The sequence below is a fragment of the Parasteatoda tepidariorum genome, chromosome 9 (genome assembly GCF_982258835.1).
Source record: "Parasteatoda tepidariorum strain Cologne lab strain chromosome 9, Ptep-v5.0, whole genome shotgun sequence".
Lineage (NCBI taxonomy): Eukaryota > Metazoa > Arthropoda > Arachnida > Araneae > Theridiidae > Parasteatoda > Parasteatoda tepidariorum.
Window position 1 is genome coordinate 26686957 of NC_141763.1, and position 20808 is coordinate 26707764.

At 31.1% G+C, this 20808-nt stretch overlaps 1 protein-coding gene across 1 annotated transcript in view; it reads left to right on the forward strand.

The window, feature by feature from the left end:
* The first annotated feature begins 5700 nt into the window (after nucleotides 1–5700).
* betaCOP (coatomer subunit beta) overlaps nucleotides 5701–20808 on the forward strand; it is a 42295-nt gene continuing 27187 nt past the window's right edge. Inside the window, exon 1 of the mRNA XM_087151128.1 lies at nucleotides 5701–5816. Within this exon, the coding sequence (XP_087007254.1) occupies nucleotides 5773–5816 (44 nt within the window). The 5' untranslated portion in view covers nucleotides 5701–5772. The remainder of the gene's footprint in view (nucleotides 5817–20808) is intronic.

Consider the following 20808-nt stretch of genomic DNA (forward strand, 5'->3'; position numbering starts at 1 on the left):
CATAAATTTTTTATTTGCTTCTTCACTATCTGTTATTTTTTCTTATAAATACACATTATAAAGTTACTCAGTTTTGCCAATCTGTCAAAATTAACATATTTTTTGAGTGATAAATAGCAGAAATGTTCTATTAGCCTAAACTGGACTTATCTCCCTTATATCTCTATTGAAAGTGCAGTCATAATAATTACAATAAGTCTTATTACTTAATGATTACAAGGACAATAAGCCTGATGACTATATAGGGCTATGCAACGCCTCCTATAACTGAAAGCCTCCACACGTTTTTTCCTAGGTAGTCCGATCAGACCACTGTGAGGGATATCCACTTACCGAATGAGTCATTTAATACAGAATATAGTTAAAATAAGAAAGTGGAAAAAATAAATGACTAAAAATTTATTTTATTTATGAATATTACTGGTTTGCCTTATTCACTTGTTAACCACTACAGATTCATACCCTCCAACTTATGAGGACTTTGAAAATAATTCTTTCTAGTGGTAGCGAACCAAAGTAGAAATTTTTAAAGCAAATGGATCTCTCATAAAACTTTTATCAGAACTTAAGAATCTAGCCATATGGCCTGCACTTTCATAAGTAATAGTGGACAAGTTACGCTAAAATTATTTTTTTTTTAAATATTAAGACATTAAAATTGCTACCGTCGGAAAAGAAGATTTCTGAAACTACGGAAATTCCGTAGCAGTTGGAGGGTATGCAGATTCAATTCTCAAATATATAGATTTTTTTCTCTGAATTACTTTTAGAAAAGTGGCAGCTTACTTTTGTAGTGACGTAATTTTATCTAAAATTCAAAATATTTAAATTCCTTTTACTTCAATTGCATTCCAATTACCAGAAAGAACCACCCTAAAGATCACAATTCAAGACGAATGGGAAAAAGGCCGCTAACGGCCCCAGGCGCCCAGACAAATATTGATGATGATGATGACTTTTAGAAAAGGTTTTGGGTTCATGCGCACAACTGGTTCACTTTTTAAACAGTCTGCGCGGACTACTTATGAAAGACCGTGTGGAGGCTTCTTGATGTAAGAGGTGATGGGCTATGTCGGACTTGTAAATATTATTTAAAATTCCCACTGTTATTGGAACAATTCGTAATTAGAAAGAAATTCACCTTAATGCTAGCAGTAATTTCCTATTTTACGACACCACTTTAAGGTTTGGGGGTCTAGTAAATTGAAGTTAGCAAACAAATAAATTTTTGTACCAAATTAATACATAGTGGTAGTAAACTAATCATCAAAGCAAAAGGAAATCCCCTTGTTCTAACAACCTCTTGAAACATTTTCTGCTAGAAAATGATGGATTTGAAGTAATCTTCCTTCATTTTATAATTCCTCAATGACAAATAGCATAGCTGCCAACTCTTCCGGTTTTCCCGGAAGATTTTATTTTCATATTTAAAGTGCTAGCGAAATTCATGTTATTTCACTTAACTTTTTGAATTATAATAATAATTTTAAATCAGTTTGACCACCACTACATAAATAATTACAACATATATATATAAAAGCATATTAGTCCTTACGGTATCGAATTTCAACCTGATTAAAATATAAATTAATTTTTGCGGAAGATAATTTTTCGGTAATTGTTTTACTACCACTTGGAAAATCCATTCTCGAAAAGAGGGAATGTTGGCAGGCATGAAATAGGCTGATTAACACGTTCACGCCGGGAAAAGTGAAAATACTGGTAGAAGAACTATTTCAATACTAGGTAATATTCGGGAGGAGTTAATCTATTCTCAACAATAACAATTCACTGTAAGGAAATTTATCACGGCGAAGAAGCAATTCAATATAAAAATTGCATCCGTTATAAAACAATTGATAGTTATGGATTTTTATTATTCCCGGAAAAAAACTAAAAAATGAAATTTATTGTTACCAGTTTTTACTCCGGTGCGCTGCCAAGATGAGAAAATCTAGCGTGACCCACCGGTGGGTCACCCCGGCGTGAACGTGTAAAAAAAAAAATCTGGGAACTATTAGACTGGAAGGGTTATGATGGCGACTTTTCCGATAAGTCCGGCTCATTGTAAAATGGAGACAACGATTTCTGATAGCCGGAACTCACAATTTACCTCCGAGATATATTTAACATTTCGTTTAAGAAAATCCTTAAAAATCATTATTAAATATTTGTCCAACGGGTATTAAGGTAAAAAGGAATAGTTTCCAGAGCGTAACCCACAAAAATTATTCTATTAACAAAAATGGGGCTAAAAAAACATTGTATTCCCCTTTATTTCCGTAACAGAGCGTTCCAAGAAGCTGAATTTTTTGTATACGTGCGTTGTACACCTAGTTTTTTTTTTCCTACCTCTTTTACCTCCTATTTTCCGCTTCTCTGTGCGATGGGGCGCGTTCGGAAAACCACTTAGGACCTACAAAGCGTTCTTGATATGAACGCCACCACAAAAGAGTTTTTGGGTCCTACTGAAGAAAAGAAAAAAAACATCTATAAAAAAAAAGAAAAAAGTTGAGTTGTTGTAATGAGGAAATGCTGACTTCCGCCCTTTTGGGTTGATGCTTCGAAGACTAACCTATTCCTTCCCCTTTTAAGTTCTTTTTAGAATAATTTTCGTTCCTCCAAAGTGAAAGTTGAAGTAGGGAGGGTTGAAGTTTAAAAAAATCTATATATAAATATGGTGAAGAAGAGAGTAAAATAGATGTCAAACTGTTAGGGAGTCCGTCGTGTAGAGTGATATTTTTTTTGCTATTATTTTTCTGGAATGCCGTATTTCTTTGCCTTTTCAATCCACGACACGGCGGTGGAGGACAGTATGAAAAAAAAAGTCGTCTTCACGCTCAAACACCTGCATAAGAGCTAAAATAGGGTTTTAATAGAACTTTTCCCCCATTTTTGAAGTGGCACATTCAAATGATAGCCCCGATGAAGTGAAGACTTCGGGGGAGGGGCAGGGGATTTGAAGTATCTAGGAAGTTAAGAAGAATACTGAGAAGGGGTTTACGTTAAACGTTTTTTATTGCCAAAACAGAAGAGTAATTCATTAAGTAAAGCTGTTATATGACACTATGAAATTATGTAATCATATTTATTTCTAAGGAATATAACTTGTTTTTTAAGAATTCTGATTTTCTTCAAGATCTCTTTGATCTTTTACATTTAACACGTTCACGCCGGGAAAAGAGAAAATACTGGTAGTAGAACTATTTCAATATTAGATCATATAAGGGAGAAGTTAATCTATTCTTATCACAGCGAAGAATCAATTCAATATAAAAAATTGCATCCGTTAAAAACAATTGGTAGCTATAGATTTTTATTATTCCCGGAAAAAAACGAAAAAATGAAATTTATTGTTACCAATTTTTACTCCGGTGCGCTGCCAAGATGAGACAATCGAGCGTGACCCACCGGTGGGTCACCCCGGCGTGAACGAAGCCGGACACTTGAACTGATTGCTGTTCCGGGGCCTTTACCTTCCACGGAGAACTTTTGGTCATTGATGACCTCTTTTGTGATAACCATGCATTTTGATGACTTGCTCTGAAATTTTATATTATTTTAATTTAACTATAAATCCCTTTTAAAATTTTATGATTGATTTCAAATTTTATAAATCTTATTGGCGATGCTGAACTATCTGTTCTTGCTTGGCACATTTATTCACTTCGCATTTTTTACTTTCCTACATGACTTATAATACTTGATTTATTGTTTTAAATCAACACGTCACCGATATTGTGATATTTTCTAATGTGTATCAATCTTTGTTAATTTTAATTTTACTTTACTGTAATTTCGTAGTGTTTGGTTCTCACGTGACAACGGGTCAAACCAACGCCTCCTATAACTGAAAGCCTCCACACGGTTTTATATAGATAGTCCGATCAGACCACTGTGAAGGATATCCACTTACCGATCGATTCATTTAATACAGAATATAGTTAAAATAAGAAAGTGGTAGCAAGTATATGACTAAGAATTTATTTTATTTCTGAATATTATTGGTTTGCCTTATTCACTTGTCAACCACTACAGAATCAATTCTCAAATATATAAGATAAATTTCTCTCAATTACTTTTATAAAAGGTTTTGGGTTCATGCGCACAACTGCTTCACTTTTTAAACAGTCTGCGCGGACTACTTATCAGAAACCGTGTGGAGGCTTCTTGATGTAGGAGGTGATGGTCAAACCCTTATCAGAAAACTCCTCCTAGGGTATGTCGATCACTTATAATCTTATTTCTAAGGAGGAAGACTTTTAGTTGGATAATGCGAAAGTTTTTAAATAGTTGAAGGCTTTTTAATTTGCTCGGTCTGTTAATTAATAGATGAATTTTAGCGAATACTGCCGAAATTCAAAATATTTCCTCCTTGAAACAATCAACGAAATCTCCACTAGGAAAAACATTCCTCAAAAAATTATATAGGATATTGGCTGATAAGAAACAATAACTTTTTATAATAATTATTGGTTGTTTATTTTTATATTTAAAGGCACTGCTGTAAGATCTAAGTTCACATAAGTATCTAATTAAAATCGGTAGCATACCTGTCAACTCGACCGGATGTAGTGGAAGATTTATAATTATTTATGCAGTAATAATTTAATAAATTGGAATTGAAATAATTTTAGCCCACTACTATACATAAATAATATAAATGCAAAAAAAAAAGTCGAAGAATTAGATATACTTCAGTTTCAACATTAATATTTCAGACCATCTTAAATCTACGTTTAGTTGCAAATTTTTCGAAAGAAACGTAGATGCCACTGGATTTAATGAAATTTGACCTTTAAAAACTTGAAAGAAAACATAAACCTCAGGCCAATGGCTGCTTATTTTTGTATCAACAAATCTTTATCTGGAATACAAAATATTTAATTTTCTTTTCACTCCAATTGGCATTCCATTTACCGGAAAGTACCACCTTAAAGTTAACAAAGAAGAACAGGTAAAGGGCAATGTTTTTGATGCCACGTAATTCTAAGTAAAAAAATCTAGACAAATATTGAAATAAAAAATTATGTTTATACTACATTTCTCATACATAAATGTTTATTTTTACAGTTGATTTTGATGCCACGTAATATTAAGTACAAATATATATATATAAAAGTTGAAATAAAAAATTATGGTTATACTACATTTCACAAATATTTATGTATTCAAAATTTCATAAATACATGCGAAATGCTGTATAAACATCATTTTTTATTTCAATATTTATTTATATATTTGCACTTACTCTTACGTGGCATCAAAATAAAATGTAAAATATATGTGAAATGAAGTATAAACATCATAAAAAAATTCAAAGTGATTAATTTAAAACCGCGTTGCTTAAACAATAAAAACTAATACAGTGTCAGTGCTTTAAAAACACGGTCATTTTTCTTTTCTTAGAGCTTCTGAACGGATACAGAGAAATGGCTATGATTTTGATGCCACGTAATATTAAGTACAAATATATAGATAAATATTGAAATAAAAAATGATGTTATTACTACCTTTAATAGCAACATCTTAAAACAAAAAAAGCATCGATGTGAGGGGAGATAAGAAATCTACAGACACCGTACAGGTCCAATTTGTTGACAAAGAAATTTTATTACAGCCGAAAATGTTTCGTAGATTAAAGTAGCATCCTATCTTAGTGGAAATCACAGAAGCAGTTTTTTACATTATTTTAGTCTTATAAGATTGGTATAACTGTGTTTAGACAGAAGAAAGTACAGTAAGCTAGCTGGCACATATTTAAAAGAAACTATGGAGGATTACCTGGAATACAATTTTTTAATGGTGGAAGAAAAGTAAGTAACTATCTCTTTATACAGTATACTCTCGACATCTCGAGCTTCTATATCTCAAAAACCTCGTTAAGTCAAAAAATTATTTTTTCCCCTTGGCATTACATATCTACCTAATGTTAATATGAATTCCTATGTTGAAAAGTTTCTTCTCAAACCCTCATTTTGTCGAATATATTTCGAAATAGAAAAATAATTTTTTCGGAAAAATCACTACGTTTATTATAAACCAACTAGTGGGCTGCTCCCCCTGCTCGCTAACGCTCGCCAACCCTCGAAAATTGCTACGCAATCTTATATGGTTTGCTTCGCAAACCAAGCTCGCTTCGCTCGCTAATAACTTAGGTACATTGCAAGTGCACAAATTCTAAGAATTCAAAACAATCATTCAAATCCACATAAAAACTTCTTTTTTTAAGTAAATACTAAGTCATTAAAATAAATTTGAATTCAAATAAATGGCATGTAATTCGTTAAACCTATTAGAAATGTGCTATAGTATAATTCGTGATATAAATCAAAAATTGTCAAATAAATTCGTAATATATAAATTCGTAAAAAAAAAAGCACTTTTGACAAAATACTAAAATAGAGATCTATCGACAAAGACTACTCACTTCTGCCTAGCTTAATAGTATGAGATTGCTGCAGCTGATGCTCTCTGGTTATTTCAGTTTCCGTTTTTAAAAGCGCTATTTGTTGAGCCACCTCAGCTGGATTTGGCATGTGACATTTTTAGCGGCAATCATTGGTCGATTTTCTAGCGTTGCCATTCGGGGAGTTGTAATGAGGCTTTTTTTGTCGCCGTGTAAGAGAAATAGTAACGTAAAAAAAACAAAGCCACCGGCGGAAAAGAAATACAGCTAAAATTTGGTAGCCACGTAAGAGAATTATATATATTAGATTCTTTTCTATTTAATGCATAGTTATTTTTGTCTTACTTATAAAAAATATCATCGCTGTATTAGGACTTACAGTGAACTATGATTACATAGTAATTATTCTTATGTTTCATGACTCCACTTTACAGAGTACTATATTAGAATAAATTTTTCTACTTTTTTAAACATATTTAGCTCTGAATTTCTTATCTCGAAATTTTTTTCACGTCCCTTCAACTTTTAGAAATCGAAAGTATATTGTACTAAAAAATCTTAAGGGTCGTCGCAGCTGTTTCGGGTGTTCAGAATAACGTTAGATTTTGTATTGCTACGCTAAAACAATAAGACTTAGAAATTTGTAATAGCGGAGGTGTGTTGAAAAATATACACGGATTACGATGGATTATAATAATTATCATACGATAATTAGTTAACTATGGAAGTATATAACAAAAATTTTATCTAATTTCAACATTTTGATACCTCTATAAACACTATTACATATATAAATTTTAACTCATTGTACAGGGCCGGGATAGCTTGGTTGGCAGGGCGCTGGATTCACGTTCGTGAGACCGGTTGTTCGAATCCAGCCGGTAGAAGACTCCCCGTGTAGTAAATGGTGACTGGTGCTCGTTAAATCTCTCGGATCACAAAGTCCTCCATGTTTTAATAACAAATTATACCTTTAGGGGTACTGAATTGGAGTACAAAATTACGGGGTACTTATTTGGGGTTACAAATTTACGATTTGTGTAAGAATAAATGGATGAATGGATGTATGAATGGGTCTGCCCTTTAAGCAGGTGGCCATATATGACCGCCCACAGGTGGTCGCCCTGTAAACAGCATTCTTGGCCATAGATGGCGCCACTGGAAAGCAAGAACAATAGCACAGTTGCCTTAATGGCCTACGACAACAATAACAACTCATTGCACGCCGACAAATTTCCTAAAAATTGATTTACAGCTATTATAGACTAAAATTTGTTTAGCAAGATTTCATAAAAGCTACAACTTTAATTTTTTTTAAAAATTACGACTATTGATTGTAGTACTGATCACATATATAGTGAATCATTTACGTTTGTAGTAATCACGAATGAATGATTTCTTCGTAAAACAGGGTAGAAATGAAGTAATTTTGCTACCACTTATTAAAATTTTGCTTGGATACAAGGAATTTCAAACATGTAGTTTTGCTTGACTCGTCTTCAATGTGTTGAAAGAAAACATATTCGAGTGAAATTCTATGCCACTGAATCTCTAATTAATTAAATTATATAAAAAAAGACAATTGTACTAGTATAAACGAACAGGGATTGAACAAAAACAAGTAAACACTTCTATAATTCGATGTAAACAAATTTTCTTTTAACATCAAATATTTTTAAAAGTTTAATTTATTACGGGAACTTGGAGGACTTGATCTAGGCAGATTTAACGCACACGAATCACCATTCAGTACATGGGGATTCTTCAGTCGGCAGGAATCGAACTCCCATTCTCACGAGTACGAGTCCAACGCCCTACCAGGCAGTCTATCCCAGCCCTACTACAAAAATTGTGCAAGGCTCGCGAAAATCCTGCATTAGATGATAAACAAAGTAAAGTGTTATACACGAGAATATGTTTTTACATACTCGCAAACAGGTACACGAGGAAAAGGTTCCTTAAACTTTATAATATTTATGTTTTAATGTATAAATCTTGTTTTTTAAAGAGTGAAAAAAAATTTTTTAGTCACAACGTGTCAAATCTAAAGTTCAGACACAGTATTGAAAATCAATTACTTAGTATTTCCGCAGTGGCCGAGTGGTCTCGATCTTCTAAACGCACTGAAGCTTGCAGGTAGCAAGTCCAAATCCTACTGTAATCCTATATGCGTTTTTTATAGTGCCTTCCTCTAATTTATGTTATATTTCTTAAGGTTTATGAGCCCTCTTCGTAATTAGCACACAAGCCTGCATATGTATGTGTAATAATAAATAAATTAATAAGTAGTTTTACATAGGCGAAATAGCTTTAAAGTTTAGAAAAAATTCTGCTTCATTTATTATTTTACTACAATTTCGTAAAATATTTCACAATGATTGATTAAGTATACACAATATATATTTCTCAAACCATGATTGACGCGTTTTTTTTTTTTTAAAGTAAGTGCCCGATATATCTGCCAAGTTTCTTTATCTTTCATACAAAGTAATAAAAAAAATATATGCTTTAATATTCATTTCTTAGTTTAATAATGTTTAAAACAACTTTTTATCACTGTGGCATATAGATGAGTTTAATTCAATATAAAAGCTAAACAAGTATAAAATAATGTGAAAATATACATAAAAACAAGAGAGTAAAACGTTGTTGTTGTTTTTTTCTAATTTTTTTTTTTTTCAATATTTTATTGAATCCGGAGCAGTTTTAATCTCTGCACTTAAACATTTCTCGCGGAACACTGAGCCATTTTTGAACTTATTGTTTGGATAACATTTAAACTGCAATTATGAACTCAGTGGTTCTTCCTTTCTAGTTCGAGTAGTTAATATTTTTCTTTCATTTCAAGACTCTGCTTGCAAAATTTAAAAAAACATTTTACTTATTTCTAAGAAAGTTTTTGTGTTTCACCATGATTCAGAAATACCTGTATCAAAAGTTGTGAAAGTCGGCAGTTGTTCCATTTAATTTCAAGTCTAATTATAAATATCACAGTATCATTTATATAAAAGTGTAGTTGTGTAAATTTTGCTTCTCCTGAATAAATAATACATTAACCCTTTGCACCAGAAAGAGAGGTAGATGGTAAAGGCTCCGCTCTGGCACCATCTAGAATTCTTAATGGTAAATTTAATGTTTAGCAGCCACTTTACTTAATCGCCTGCAAGTGTTATATGGTGAATGTGCTTACAGTGGGCTTTGACTTGTTTGAGCTCTTAGTGAGTGCGCCCGTTTTTGTAACTGTGAAAAAACCGTCGAAAGCGATAGGTTAATAAAAAGAATTATGTCCAGAAAGTGATGCATGTGGAACATCTATATTGAAAAAAAAATTATTTACCGATTTTACCAAATAGACAATTCATTTGTTATTTTGTTGTTTAATTTCCTTCTTTAGCTTTACACTTTTTTAATTAGGGATCTGGGTACAAATGGTAGGGATCCCACGGTCTGGAAAATATTTTAAAGTGGTAGCAAAATTGAGATAAATCTAGATCTTAAAATGTATGGACGCAAAAAAAATTAATACTAATACATCGGGAATAAATTCGTAATTCTCAAAAGAAAACGAAATGTAAGCATTTTTCAGTTGTCTTGAAAAATCTTAGCTACCACTAATTTATTTTCTCCAGGTCATGGGAACCCTGTATATTGTTATTATTATTATAGACAAAGGTCAAAGCTTTCTTGTTTGAAAAAAAATTTAATAATAAAACAGTTGTACTATTACCTTTTTTTATTAAAAGAAATATACTTTTAAATATTTGTATGACTATAAGTTAACATCGTTTAATATATAAAGTACTATTGCCATTTATAAATTACTACTTCTCTAAACTTTTATTATGTAGAGTTGCTCTCGGAAATGAAATAATAAGTGTGTAAACATCATGAGTGCATCCCATTTAATAAACGTTGGAAAGAATCTCGAGTACAAAGGGTTGACTAAGTAAAAATTAAACTATTCTATTAATGTGACAGTGGGTGGTAATCAGTTGACTTTTTTTTTTTTTTTTTGGTATTTACTTTATCAAGACATTTTTTCTTTCAATCTGGTAATCTTATGCTTAAAAAAGCCAATATTTAAAGATAGCTTTTCTTTATTTTTTTTCTTCCTAAACAGTCTCAATTCACCGTTACACGTTTGGTGATAAATCTAAATTTGACTTATTTATTGATAATAGATCAAAATTTGTTGTGCTTATTTGTAGAAATGACATTCATTCATGTGTCTGAGCGGAAGAACTTCTTGTTGATCCAAATGACAAATAATCGGCTTCATTAATTTAAAGTTCATCAATAATAAACTAGTAGTCTTCTTCCGTGATTAAAAGAGCAGCTGCCAGTTGATAAAAAGAAGAAAATCTATAGTGAAACGAATTCAAAAATGCCCCAATCTGCAAAGAAAAAAAATTAGAAGTTATTTCATCCGAATTCACTTTACTCGAATGCTCATAGTCCGAATGGATAATAATGATTGCGATGCCACAAAAAAGAAAACAAGAGAGAAATTATTAACTCGAAAAAATATCGTCTGCGGAAATGGTGGCTCTTCTCTCACGCACAGGAAACAAAAAGCGAGCCAATTAAAGGTCGTCACGAGCTCACGCGACGACACTGTCTACTCATCGGAGAAAATTTTTGTTCCGAAAAGACCGAAGTATGAGAAGTGTTGGAATAAAAACCGCTATCGAAATTAGTGACGAGTTGGCGGGCAGGTATAACGGAAGTAGAGCTAATATCGTCTGAATTTTCCCACGGTCACTTTCCTTTTAATTGCGCTAAGATATCTCACGGCGTAAGATGAGAATGGACGTTTTTAATGTCTCTTTCTCTTTTTTTTAAGGCACTCCTTGAAGGACGTAAACAAAATGGTTGCGTAACAATTTTTCCGGTGTAATGCAATTAAAATTCTGTCACATTCGTCCGCAATTTATACAAGGACGCCTTTCTTTTACTTTTATCTTCTTTCTAATGCTTCCAAAATATTTATGGCTTCCCATCAACGCCTATCTATACATCTTAATTGATTATAAGGTAACTGTGTCAAATAAATACCTCTGAACTATTTTATAGGTAGCAAAGTTAGTACAACATTGTATTTTATACATTTTTGCCTCTTAAACATATATTGTTTTGAGGAGAAACATTTTATTCTCTAAGGAAGAATTAAATTTTACGAATAAAAATAATTTGTTTATTAAAATCTACAATGCATAACTCAAAATAGAGATGTATATTATACATTTTTACCAGTCCTTCGCGGAAATATGAGGAATTTCGGAGGAAAAATTTTTATTTTCTTTGGAAAATTGAATTTTACGAACAAAAATAGTTTATCAGTTTATTAAAATCTGCAGCGCGTCTTCAAACATTTACTATAACTATATTTATTATACTATGATAAAAAGTAAAAATGGCTTGCTTAGAAAGAATTGAATTTTATGAACCAAAATAATTTATTAAAATCCGCAGTGCAATTTTTTTCAAGTACTTACTATAGTACATATATTACGAGGATAAAAATTAAAAAAGGGTCACTTAGAAGGAATTGAATATTACGAAAAAAATAATTGTTTTAGTACATATGTAAATCCTTGAGTATCTTTTTAAATACTTAACTGTTATTCTATTTTATGTAGAATGAAACTGAAAATGAGTTTCTTAAAGGGAATGGTATTTTACTGATAGAATAACTAACTGGTATTAATAGAATAATTTTCTAGTAAGTTTTATAAAGAAAAAAAAATTGCTTACAATCATAAAACTTGCGTATCTCAAAATAATTTCAGGTTAAAATTAATTTTTGATAATCATTTACTATTTTTTTTCTATTTCATTTAATAATGGAAGAAAAAATAATTAGATATGAAAATTTTTAAGTTATTTTAAACTTAAAATAAAATCAAATATTATTGTTTAAATGTATTACTATTTAAAATAAAATTTTTAAAAATGCATTGATCGAACGGTTTTTGAGAAATAAAAATTTTTATTCATGACTTCTTCATTTTAATTTTTTTAAACCGGGAATCTATTCTACATATTTTTCATTATTTGATCTATTCCTAATTCGATTTACTTTTCATTATCATGCGTTATCTTCATCGCCTATCTAACATTTATCTTCGAAATAAACGAAGAAGTGTCTACATTGTCAACTCCTCTGACTTTAAAATATCCCCTGCTCCAATTAATTACCATATTTGAGATCAACAAAAACACCTTGAACCAACAAAATTGAGTCTTAGAATGTAAAGATCCCTCATTAGATAGAAAAAATATTCAAAGTGATCCATTTTTTTCCACACTGCAAATTGCGTTTAAATTTAAGTATACTTTTCCTTTGTTATAAACCTCTTCAGGTCTGAAAACATACTATTACTTGACTTCAGATCCAAATATACGTTGTTAATTTTATTATCTTGCTTTTGCTAAATAAATGCTACATGGAAACATTAATGCTTTACTTATTATTTTTTGTAAAAAATATTTATAATAAATTTCTTTTTAAAAAAAGACGTTAGGCACAAGTTGGATATTAAAATATTGTTATTGTTTAATAGCATAAATAAAAAAAAATTTAAATTTACAATATGAAAAACTCGGGGGAGAATTTTCCCGATTAACGACGTGAAAATTTCACCGATAGTAGCGGCAGTTATGTTTTAAAATATAAAACTTTATATTAAATTTTTTTTTTAAAACCTTTCTTATGAAAAACGAGAAATTTATATCTTAAGACACAATGTTAAGGATTTTTTTAATAAAATTTTACTTTCATATTTAATGTGATAGCAAAATTTTTTGATTTATGCTTTATTTCATTTTAACAAATTTTTTTTCGCTTTACTTCTTCCATGAAAAATCATTTTTGGAGAATGCATAAGTAGAGAGGCATACATGAAATCTTAAAATGTAAACCAGTATCTTGTAATTGAACCGTTTCTTAAGTGAAATAGGCAGAATCATACACAAATTAGAACTTTAAGCAGCATGCGTGTTTGTTTGCGAAAATAATCAAGACTAGTTTAACCCCTTTCACTCCCGTGAAAATGTTGGGGTGAGGTTTCGCCCTCTATTTCTAGCTCCCGTGATATTTCCGGGCTGAAGTGTTCAGTAGTAACGCGTCATTAAGAATAAAACTAGTTCATTTCTTTTGTCCGGAAAACATTTTATTTCTCATTTCACACACCAGATGGCAGTACCAGGAAATTTTTAAGGTAATTGTAGATAGTTAGTTTATTTTAAACTAGATCAAAGCTTAATCCCGTCCCCGTTAGAGGGCATCCGGAGAATACTGTAGACTCTAAGTGCACGCACGTCGACCACTCTCAGCAAAAGAAAAAGAGGATTCGAAAAGGTAGGCTTGGTGGCGATCCATGGCAACACGTCGGAAAAATGGGCAAGGGAGGCACAGGCAACTCCAGGGAGAACCCTGGTTGACGTAGGTTGAGCGCCGCGATTTTAAACTATATGTCAGCACTAATCAAATACGTGTATTTGTGACATGTTAAAAAAATAGGCACTTTTAAGACCGTTTTCTTGAAAATCAACCGATCCTTAAGGGGTTAAACAGCAACTATATTATCGTTTGGAAATGGAAATTTTTCTTTAGATTCTACCTCAGTTCTGATATGTTTCACAGAAATTTTTAAAGCATAATCTTGATTCTAGGAGAATGCATATCAAAAATTTTAGAAATTTTAAATATTACACTATTGCATTTTAATTTCCATTTTATAGTAAATATAGTTTCTCTGTGGTCAAAGAAGTAGAATCAAGCACAAATTAGAACTTAAAATCCCTACGTGTTCATTTGCGAAGATAATCGTGCGCAGACTAGTTCAAACAGCAACTATATTATTGTTTGGCGATGAAAATTTTTCTTTAGATTCTTCTACAGGTTTGATATGTTTCATATGAAATTTCAAAGCACGATCTTGATTCTGGGAGAAGGCACATCAAAAATATTTCCTGATCTGCACTAAAATAACAAATCACACTATTGACTATTCATAAGTGAAATTATTTCACCTTAGCTTTCATAAATGAAGGAATTAAATGTGGCAATGTCATGTTATTATTCCTGGAAATTCTAAGACTTATTCATCCATTTATGAAATGCCGTATGTTGTTCTGATTGTAAATTAAGCTGATGAGCTTTATCAATTCTCTGGAATCAATAGAATTGTCAGTCGACCAGTTTTACCTGTGAAATGAATCTGCTACCCATCCGTTAATAATCAGCATCGATATTCGATACGCCAAAATTTAGATTTAGAAGTTATGCTGTCTCAGTAGTCTTGCAGCTTTATTGGACCTACTGCTATTATAGTAACAAAGATATTAGCCAGTAAACCAAAAGAAATTTAAATTGGAATAAATAAAGATTAAAAATGAAGTTAAAAGAATCACACTAGGTCAAACTTATTTTCTGAGGAGTAAAAAATAAAGGTCAATTCACACGCTATCTAGAGAACAAGTATTTCTCACTAGGGGAAAATAGATAATTAAAAAATCACGGTGCTCAGATTGGACTCGGAATCTGCAAGCTCTATCCTCAAAGGGAAGAATAATCCTTATGAAAATTTAATCAAGTGCAAGTGTGGGTGATAGTGTGATAGGTAATTAATATTATTCTTCAGGAAATCTTTGTTGTTACAGTTGGCAATGTTGGGCCGGGATAACCTGGTTAACAGGGCACAGGGCCCATGTCGAAGAGATCGTAGATTCGATACCCACCGGCCGAAGACTCCCCGTGTTGTAAATGGTGAATGATGCACGTTAAATCAGTCAAGTCACAAAGTCCTTCACGTTCCCATAACAAATCATACCTCTGGAGGTACTGTTCCAGGAGTTTCCTTGTCTTCAGGATTGGTTCAAAATTACAAGGCTACGGAGTGGATCATTCGTAGTAGTAAATCCAAAATTGGGTCGGGTGTTCAACGACTGTCATAAAATAAAATTAAATTGGCAACGTTGAGCCGTGATGACTCAGGAGATAGAGCATTAGCCTTGCAATGAGGCGAACCGGGTTCGAACCCCAGCGATGGCTGGTCGATACGAATTCTGCATCCGGCTTGCTCCGACGACAGTGCCGACGTAAAATATCTTTAGTGGTAGACGGATCATGGGTTAGAGTCCCCTTGCTATCAGGATGACGGTGGGTGTTTTTCCTAATCGTGTAACGCAATGCAGGTTTGTTCCAAGAAAAAGTCCTCATCGAAGGCAAACTTCTCCTAATGCTTGATCCAGGATCATCTAGATTGGGTTCAAAATTACAAGGCTACGGAGTTGAACATCAGTTGCAGTAAACCCATAAAATGAGTCGGCTGTTCAACGACGGTTGTTAAATAAAATTAAATTGGCAAATTTATAGTGTTGTGCTTCATTGGATTGGAGGTGGGAAATTGTAAGTAAATTGTATCAATTTTAAGATCATTGAATAGGTTATCGTTTGAAATGAAATTTTAGGCGCGTGTCAATTTTCCTCATTACAGTGTTTCTAAGAATATTTAAATTTGTTAAGAAGACGATTTATTAAGGTTATTTCATAGTTGGAAGTCATCAATAGAAATTCGTCAAATGATGCAACGGTACATCACTTAAGTATAATAATTCTGCTAAATTAAGAAAATAAGTTGTCATGTCGTTCATGTAATCTTACAGCTTTATTGGACCTAATGTTGTTATAGCATCGAAATTATTAGATCTCAAAACCATAAGAAATTTGAATTGACAGAACAAAAATAAAAATGAATTAAAGGGACTTAAAGTATGGAAAACTCAAACTATGTGAACTTAACTGTAGGGGAGAGTGGGGTCAATTGTAACAGGGTACGATTGTAACAAAGCAAAAATTTCGAGTGTCGGGTTCTAGATTTGGTTCCTAGATGGCGCACAAGGTGTATTTAATAAATCTACATGTACACCCCTGATGGCAATCATTTTTATGTACTTTTGAAAGAGTTAGATCACAAAAGATATTTTCACGCCACGCAAGTACTTTTTTTGGTATTAGAACATTATATTGTAACAAAGTAATTTTGTTTAAACAAATAAAAATTAGTAACCGAATATGTAAGTGGAAACCTTAATTAACATTTCAATAAAAAAAAAGATTAGTTTTGCTAATTAACTAGCATTGTTTTTAACAAATGAAGCTGAAATGGCGTCTTGGGGATAATTGTAACAATAAGTAAAGGGACGATTGTAACAGCTGAAAATAAATAATCTTATGTTTACAAACCATTACTTAAGTCTTTAAGAACCACCATTAGTTTCCTATATCATCTATATTATGTTGCATGTGCATTATTTTATTTGTCACCTTTCACAGCATAAATTAAAATTTTTAACCCCTTAAAGTTAAAAGTTTAACCCTTTAGGTTTCTGCTCATTATTATTTTTATTCCTAAAATATCACTACTATTTTGATCAATAAAGAAATATATCACAACTATGATACTATGTATAATTAACTATGTTTTAGTTGAATTTATGAACTGTTACAATTGACCCCGTAAGTGGGGACAATTGTAACAAGTGCTCGACTGTCAAAAATTGTTAATAACTAATATAATAACATTTAAAATTAGGTATTTATTTTTTTTCTAGTAGAGGATAGTCTACTTTACTCGTCTGTCAATTAATACTAATTATATATTGGATTTTTTGTTAGTTAAAAATAGTTAAGTAAAAAATGTTACAATTGACCCCACTCTCCCCTAATGATTAATTCGCTCGTTATCCAAACAGCAAATGTTTGTACCATTAGGAGAAAGCAGATAACTAAAAAAGTATGTCGGTTGGGTCTGATATCGTGGTTGTGTGCGGTTAACGTTACAGTTAAAAGATTAAGGTTTATTAGCATGCTAGAATAATTTTCGTATCAGAGTTGATTAGATACTTTCAAGTGACGTCACGCATGTGTGTCGAATCTAATTGTTTGACATACGCATTACGTCGCTTGAAAATATCCAATTGTAGATGCCTGCATAAGGAACTGTGGACAAAAAATATACGTAGACGAAAAAGGCTATCTTCGATAGACATAACGTAAACCGTTCCCCCAAGGCTCGGTAAGGTCCCTGTGTATGAAAGAAAAAGCAACAGTTAGGGGCACAACAGTAGAGGATTTTGAAACGTGTTTTCACCCTCCACTCCGCTTTTCATCTTCTCCCCAACCCTGTTGGGGTTGGGGAGGAGATGAAAAATTTTCTCTTTTTATTTATTGCTGATTTTTGCACAATTTATAAGCAATACTGTACTGTTAATTAAGATATTTTTTAAAAATACATTTATATCATCCATGTTGGTTAAATCTGCTAACATATTTTGAAGTAGAAGGGAATAATAAAATGGTGGTTGGCAGGAGGCAGCGTATGTAAGCATACACGTAGAGTTGTCAAGCAACCGGTTCAAAGATGACCTCTTTACTGTCACCTTGCTTCTTATGCGCATGCGCTGGATCTTAGTGCATATGATGCTATGCAATGTTTGAGTATGTTGCTCGCCCTGTAAGTTGTTTTTCTCGTAAAGTATACCTCACTGAGCTGTTGCCTGCCTTGGTTGCGTACTCGAAGAGCTAGATTTCTTCTCTATTCTTTGCTAAGACAAATAACAATATTTTTGCATCCACAAGCATAATGAATTTAATTTCTTTAGAGACAGGCGTTTGCTTGAAATATTAGAGAGATTCTGCCTAGCATTGCGGATTTTATGAATTCTGACGTTTGCGCTTTTTAAGCTTTACAGCGCAAGTGTGAAAATTACTTTACAAATCAGTATAGGGAAGGTGTTGAAAATAAGGTTCACGTTACGGGTAGTTTAAGAAAAACGCTTTGAAAAATCTCACTATTACTTTTGTCAACCGCAGTTACTTATTCGCTTTATAGCAGTCCCTCTATGTTATGCGCTCGAGTACGTCCTCTAGCGGGAGCCTGTAAATATCAAACATTAATTTATCTCGTTTTCATTTAGTTTCATCAAAATCATTGGCTGAATCAGACGCCATTTTCTTAGCAGCAGATAAAAATCAAAATTTCCCTAAGGAAAAGCCGAAGAACTTGAAAAAACTCTCCAGAATATTGGGATATCTTTCATACCCAGAACACGCCGAACATTTAAGAAAAATTTCTCAATAATTTTTAACTTCTATTATCAACAAACTTGCAACTGATAACTTCCGATTTCGCTATCGCTGTTACAGATGCGTGTATTAAGGTAAAATGCATTTCTTCTGTCTTCAATTCATTACAAATTAAAGTGAAATCAACATTGCTTTCGTCATTCCAATAAATAAATGTGAATTCAGAACGTACAGAACTGTAATAGTTATAGAATATTCTTCTTCGTTATAGAATAGTATATATTTCTGTATTCATATAATTCGAAAGACAACAATAAAAAATTATCTAAATTACTTGAAATAGTGCCATTTGTGCTGATTCTTAATTTTTTTTATCGTTTTCTTGGTAAGTATTTTATGTTTTGAAAGAATATAATTATATAGAATGGTTTTCTGCGTCCGATTATGAATCAAAAAAGAAAAAACATGAAAGTTGTTTATTTTAATGTAAGGAATTTTTAGAATTGGTTATTTCTTTTTTGCTTTGTATCGTAAGCATTCTTTGTTTTACGCTTTTTAGTTTCTAAATAATGATTTTTATTAAAACTTAAAATATTTTTATTAAAACTTAAAATTTTTATTAAAACTTAAAATTATTTTAATTAAATTGCTTGCAACACGCAGTTAAATATCATCATTATTCTTGTCTTTGATTGTAGAAAACAGCTTTATGGACGTCATAAAAAAGAATATAAAAAGAAACATGCCATGAAAAGAAAATTTTTTTAATTTTTTACATACAACTTTTACTCTCTCTATATATGAATGTGAAATGCTATATATATATATATATATATATATATATATATATATATCTATATATATATATATATATATATATATATATATATATATATATATATATATATATATATATATATATATATATATATATATATATATATATATATATATATGGGTCATTCTCATGAAAACTGTCATTTTTCAGTTCATAAAATCCCAAAAAAGTAAAGTGAATAAAAAGCTCTGAAACTTTTTATATTAATAGAAATATGTAAGGGCATTATAAAGAAAGTATATATCCTATAAATTATACTTAATATTTTAATTAATTAATTTATAATTAATTAATTTATAATAATTAATAATTAATTTAATAAATAAATAAATTAATTTAATAAAATAATTTATTACTTTTTTAATTTATTTTTCAAATTAATTAATAAGTAAATTAATTATTTTCACTATTTAAAAAGTGAAGGAATGACACTAATAGTGAGGGAATGATATTTTATTTTAATACATGTTTTTATCTAAGATACGTCTACCTAAAGTTGGAAAATGATAACATACTAAGTATATCTAATATTTATTATAATTTAGTCTTATATATTTAATAGTTTTTACAGGTTTGGGAAATAAAATTGGCTGGCACGATTGAACAAAAAAAAAAAAAATTAATAATATACTCATCTTGAATCATTCCCTCACTTTAGCGTCATTCCCTCACTTTATACACTAGTGAGGGAATGACGAATTCAATAAAATTTAAAAATAACAGTTAGGCCTAATTAATTTCTGAAGTCAATCGCATACAATTATATTCATACAAGAAAGCAACATATAATTATCCACTTTCTCGATGAAGTTGTATTTTATTTTACTCTAAAAAATGACATGAGGGAATGACAAATGTAAAAAATTTTACCTGGTTTGATTCATTCAAATTTATTCCACAGCAAAGCTTCTTTAAGTTGAAGATGGAAACATACTGCAATTTTGTTCTATGATGTCAGTTGTTAACTTCTGAAGTTTTTATTAAAATATTTTTATTCTAAGAAGATTGCAGGTCATAAGAACATTGTTGTGAGGGAATGACGCGAAACACTGGGGACAAAGTTTAAAATAGTGCTGTGTTAATATTTTTATCAGAAATTAAATTTAAAATTGATTTTCTGAATTCTATATTTCAGTATTCTGAAATAAAAATCACGAATTTGTAAAAAAAAAAAATTTATTTCGGAAACAATTTTTTTCCTTTTTTAAATCAGCAGTGGGGACAAGTGAGGGAATGACATATTGGTATATTTTAATTACCTAAAATAAATAAAAAATAAAAAACGATAATTTTATTTTTATTCTTTAGTTAGCTTGCATTCTGAAGGACACTTTCCCTGATTTTTTTTTTTTTCGTAAGCTGTAAAACAAACATAAAATATACTGGGGACATGAAAATGACTGTTTTTATGAGAATGACCCATATATATATATATATATATATATATATATATATATATATATATATATA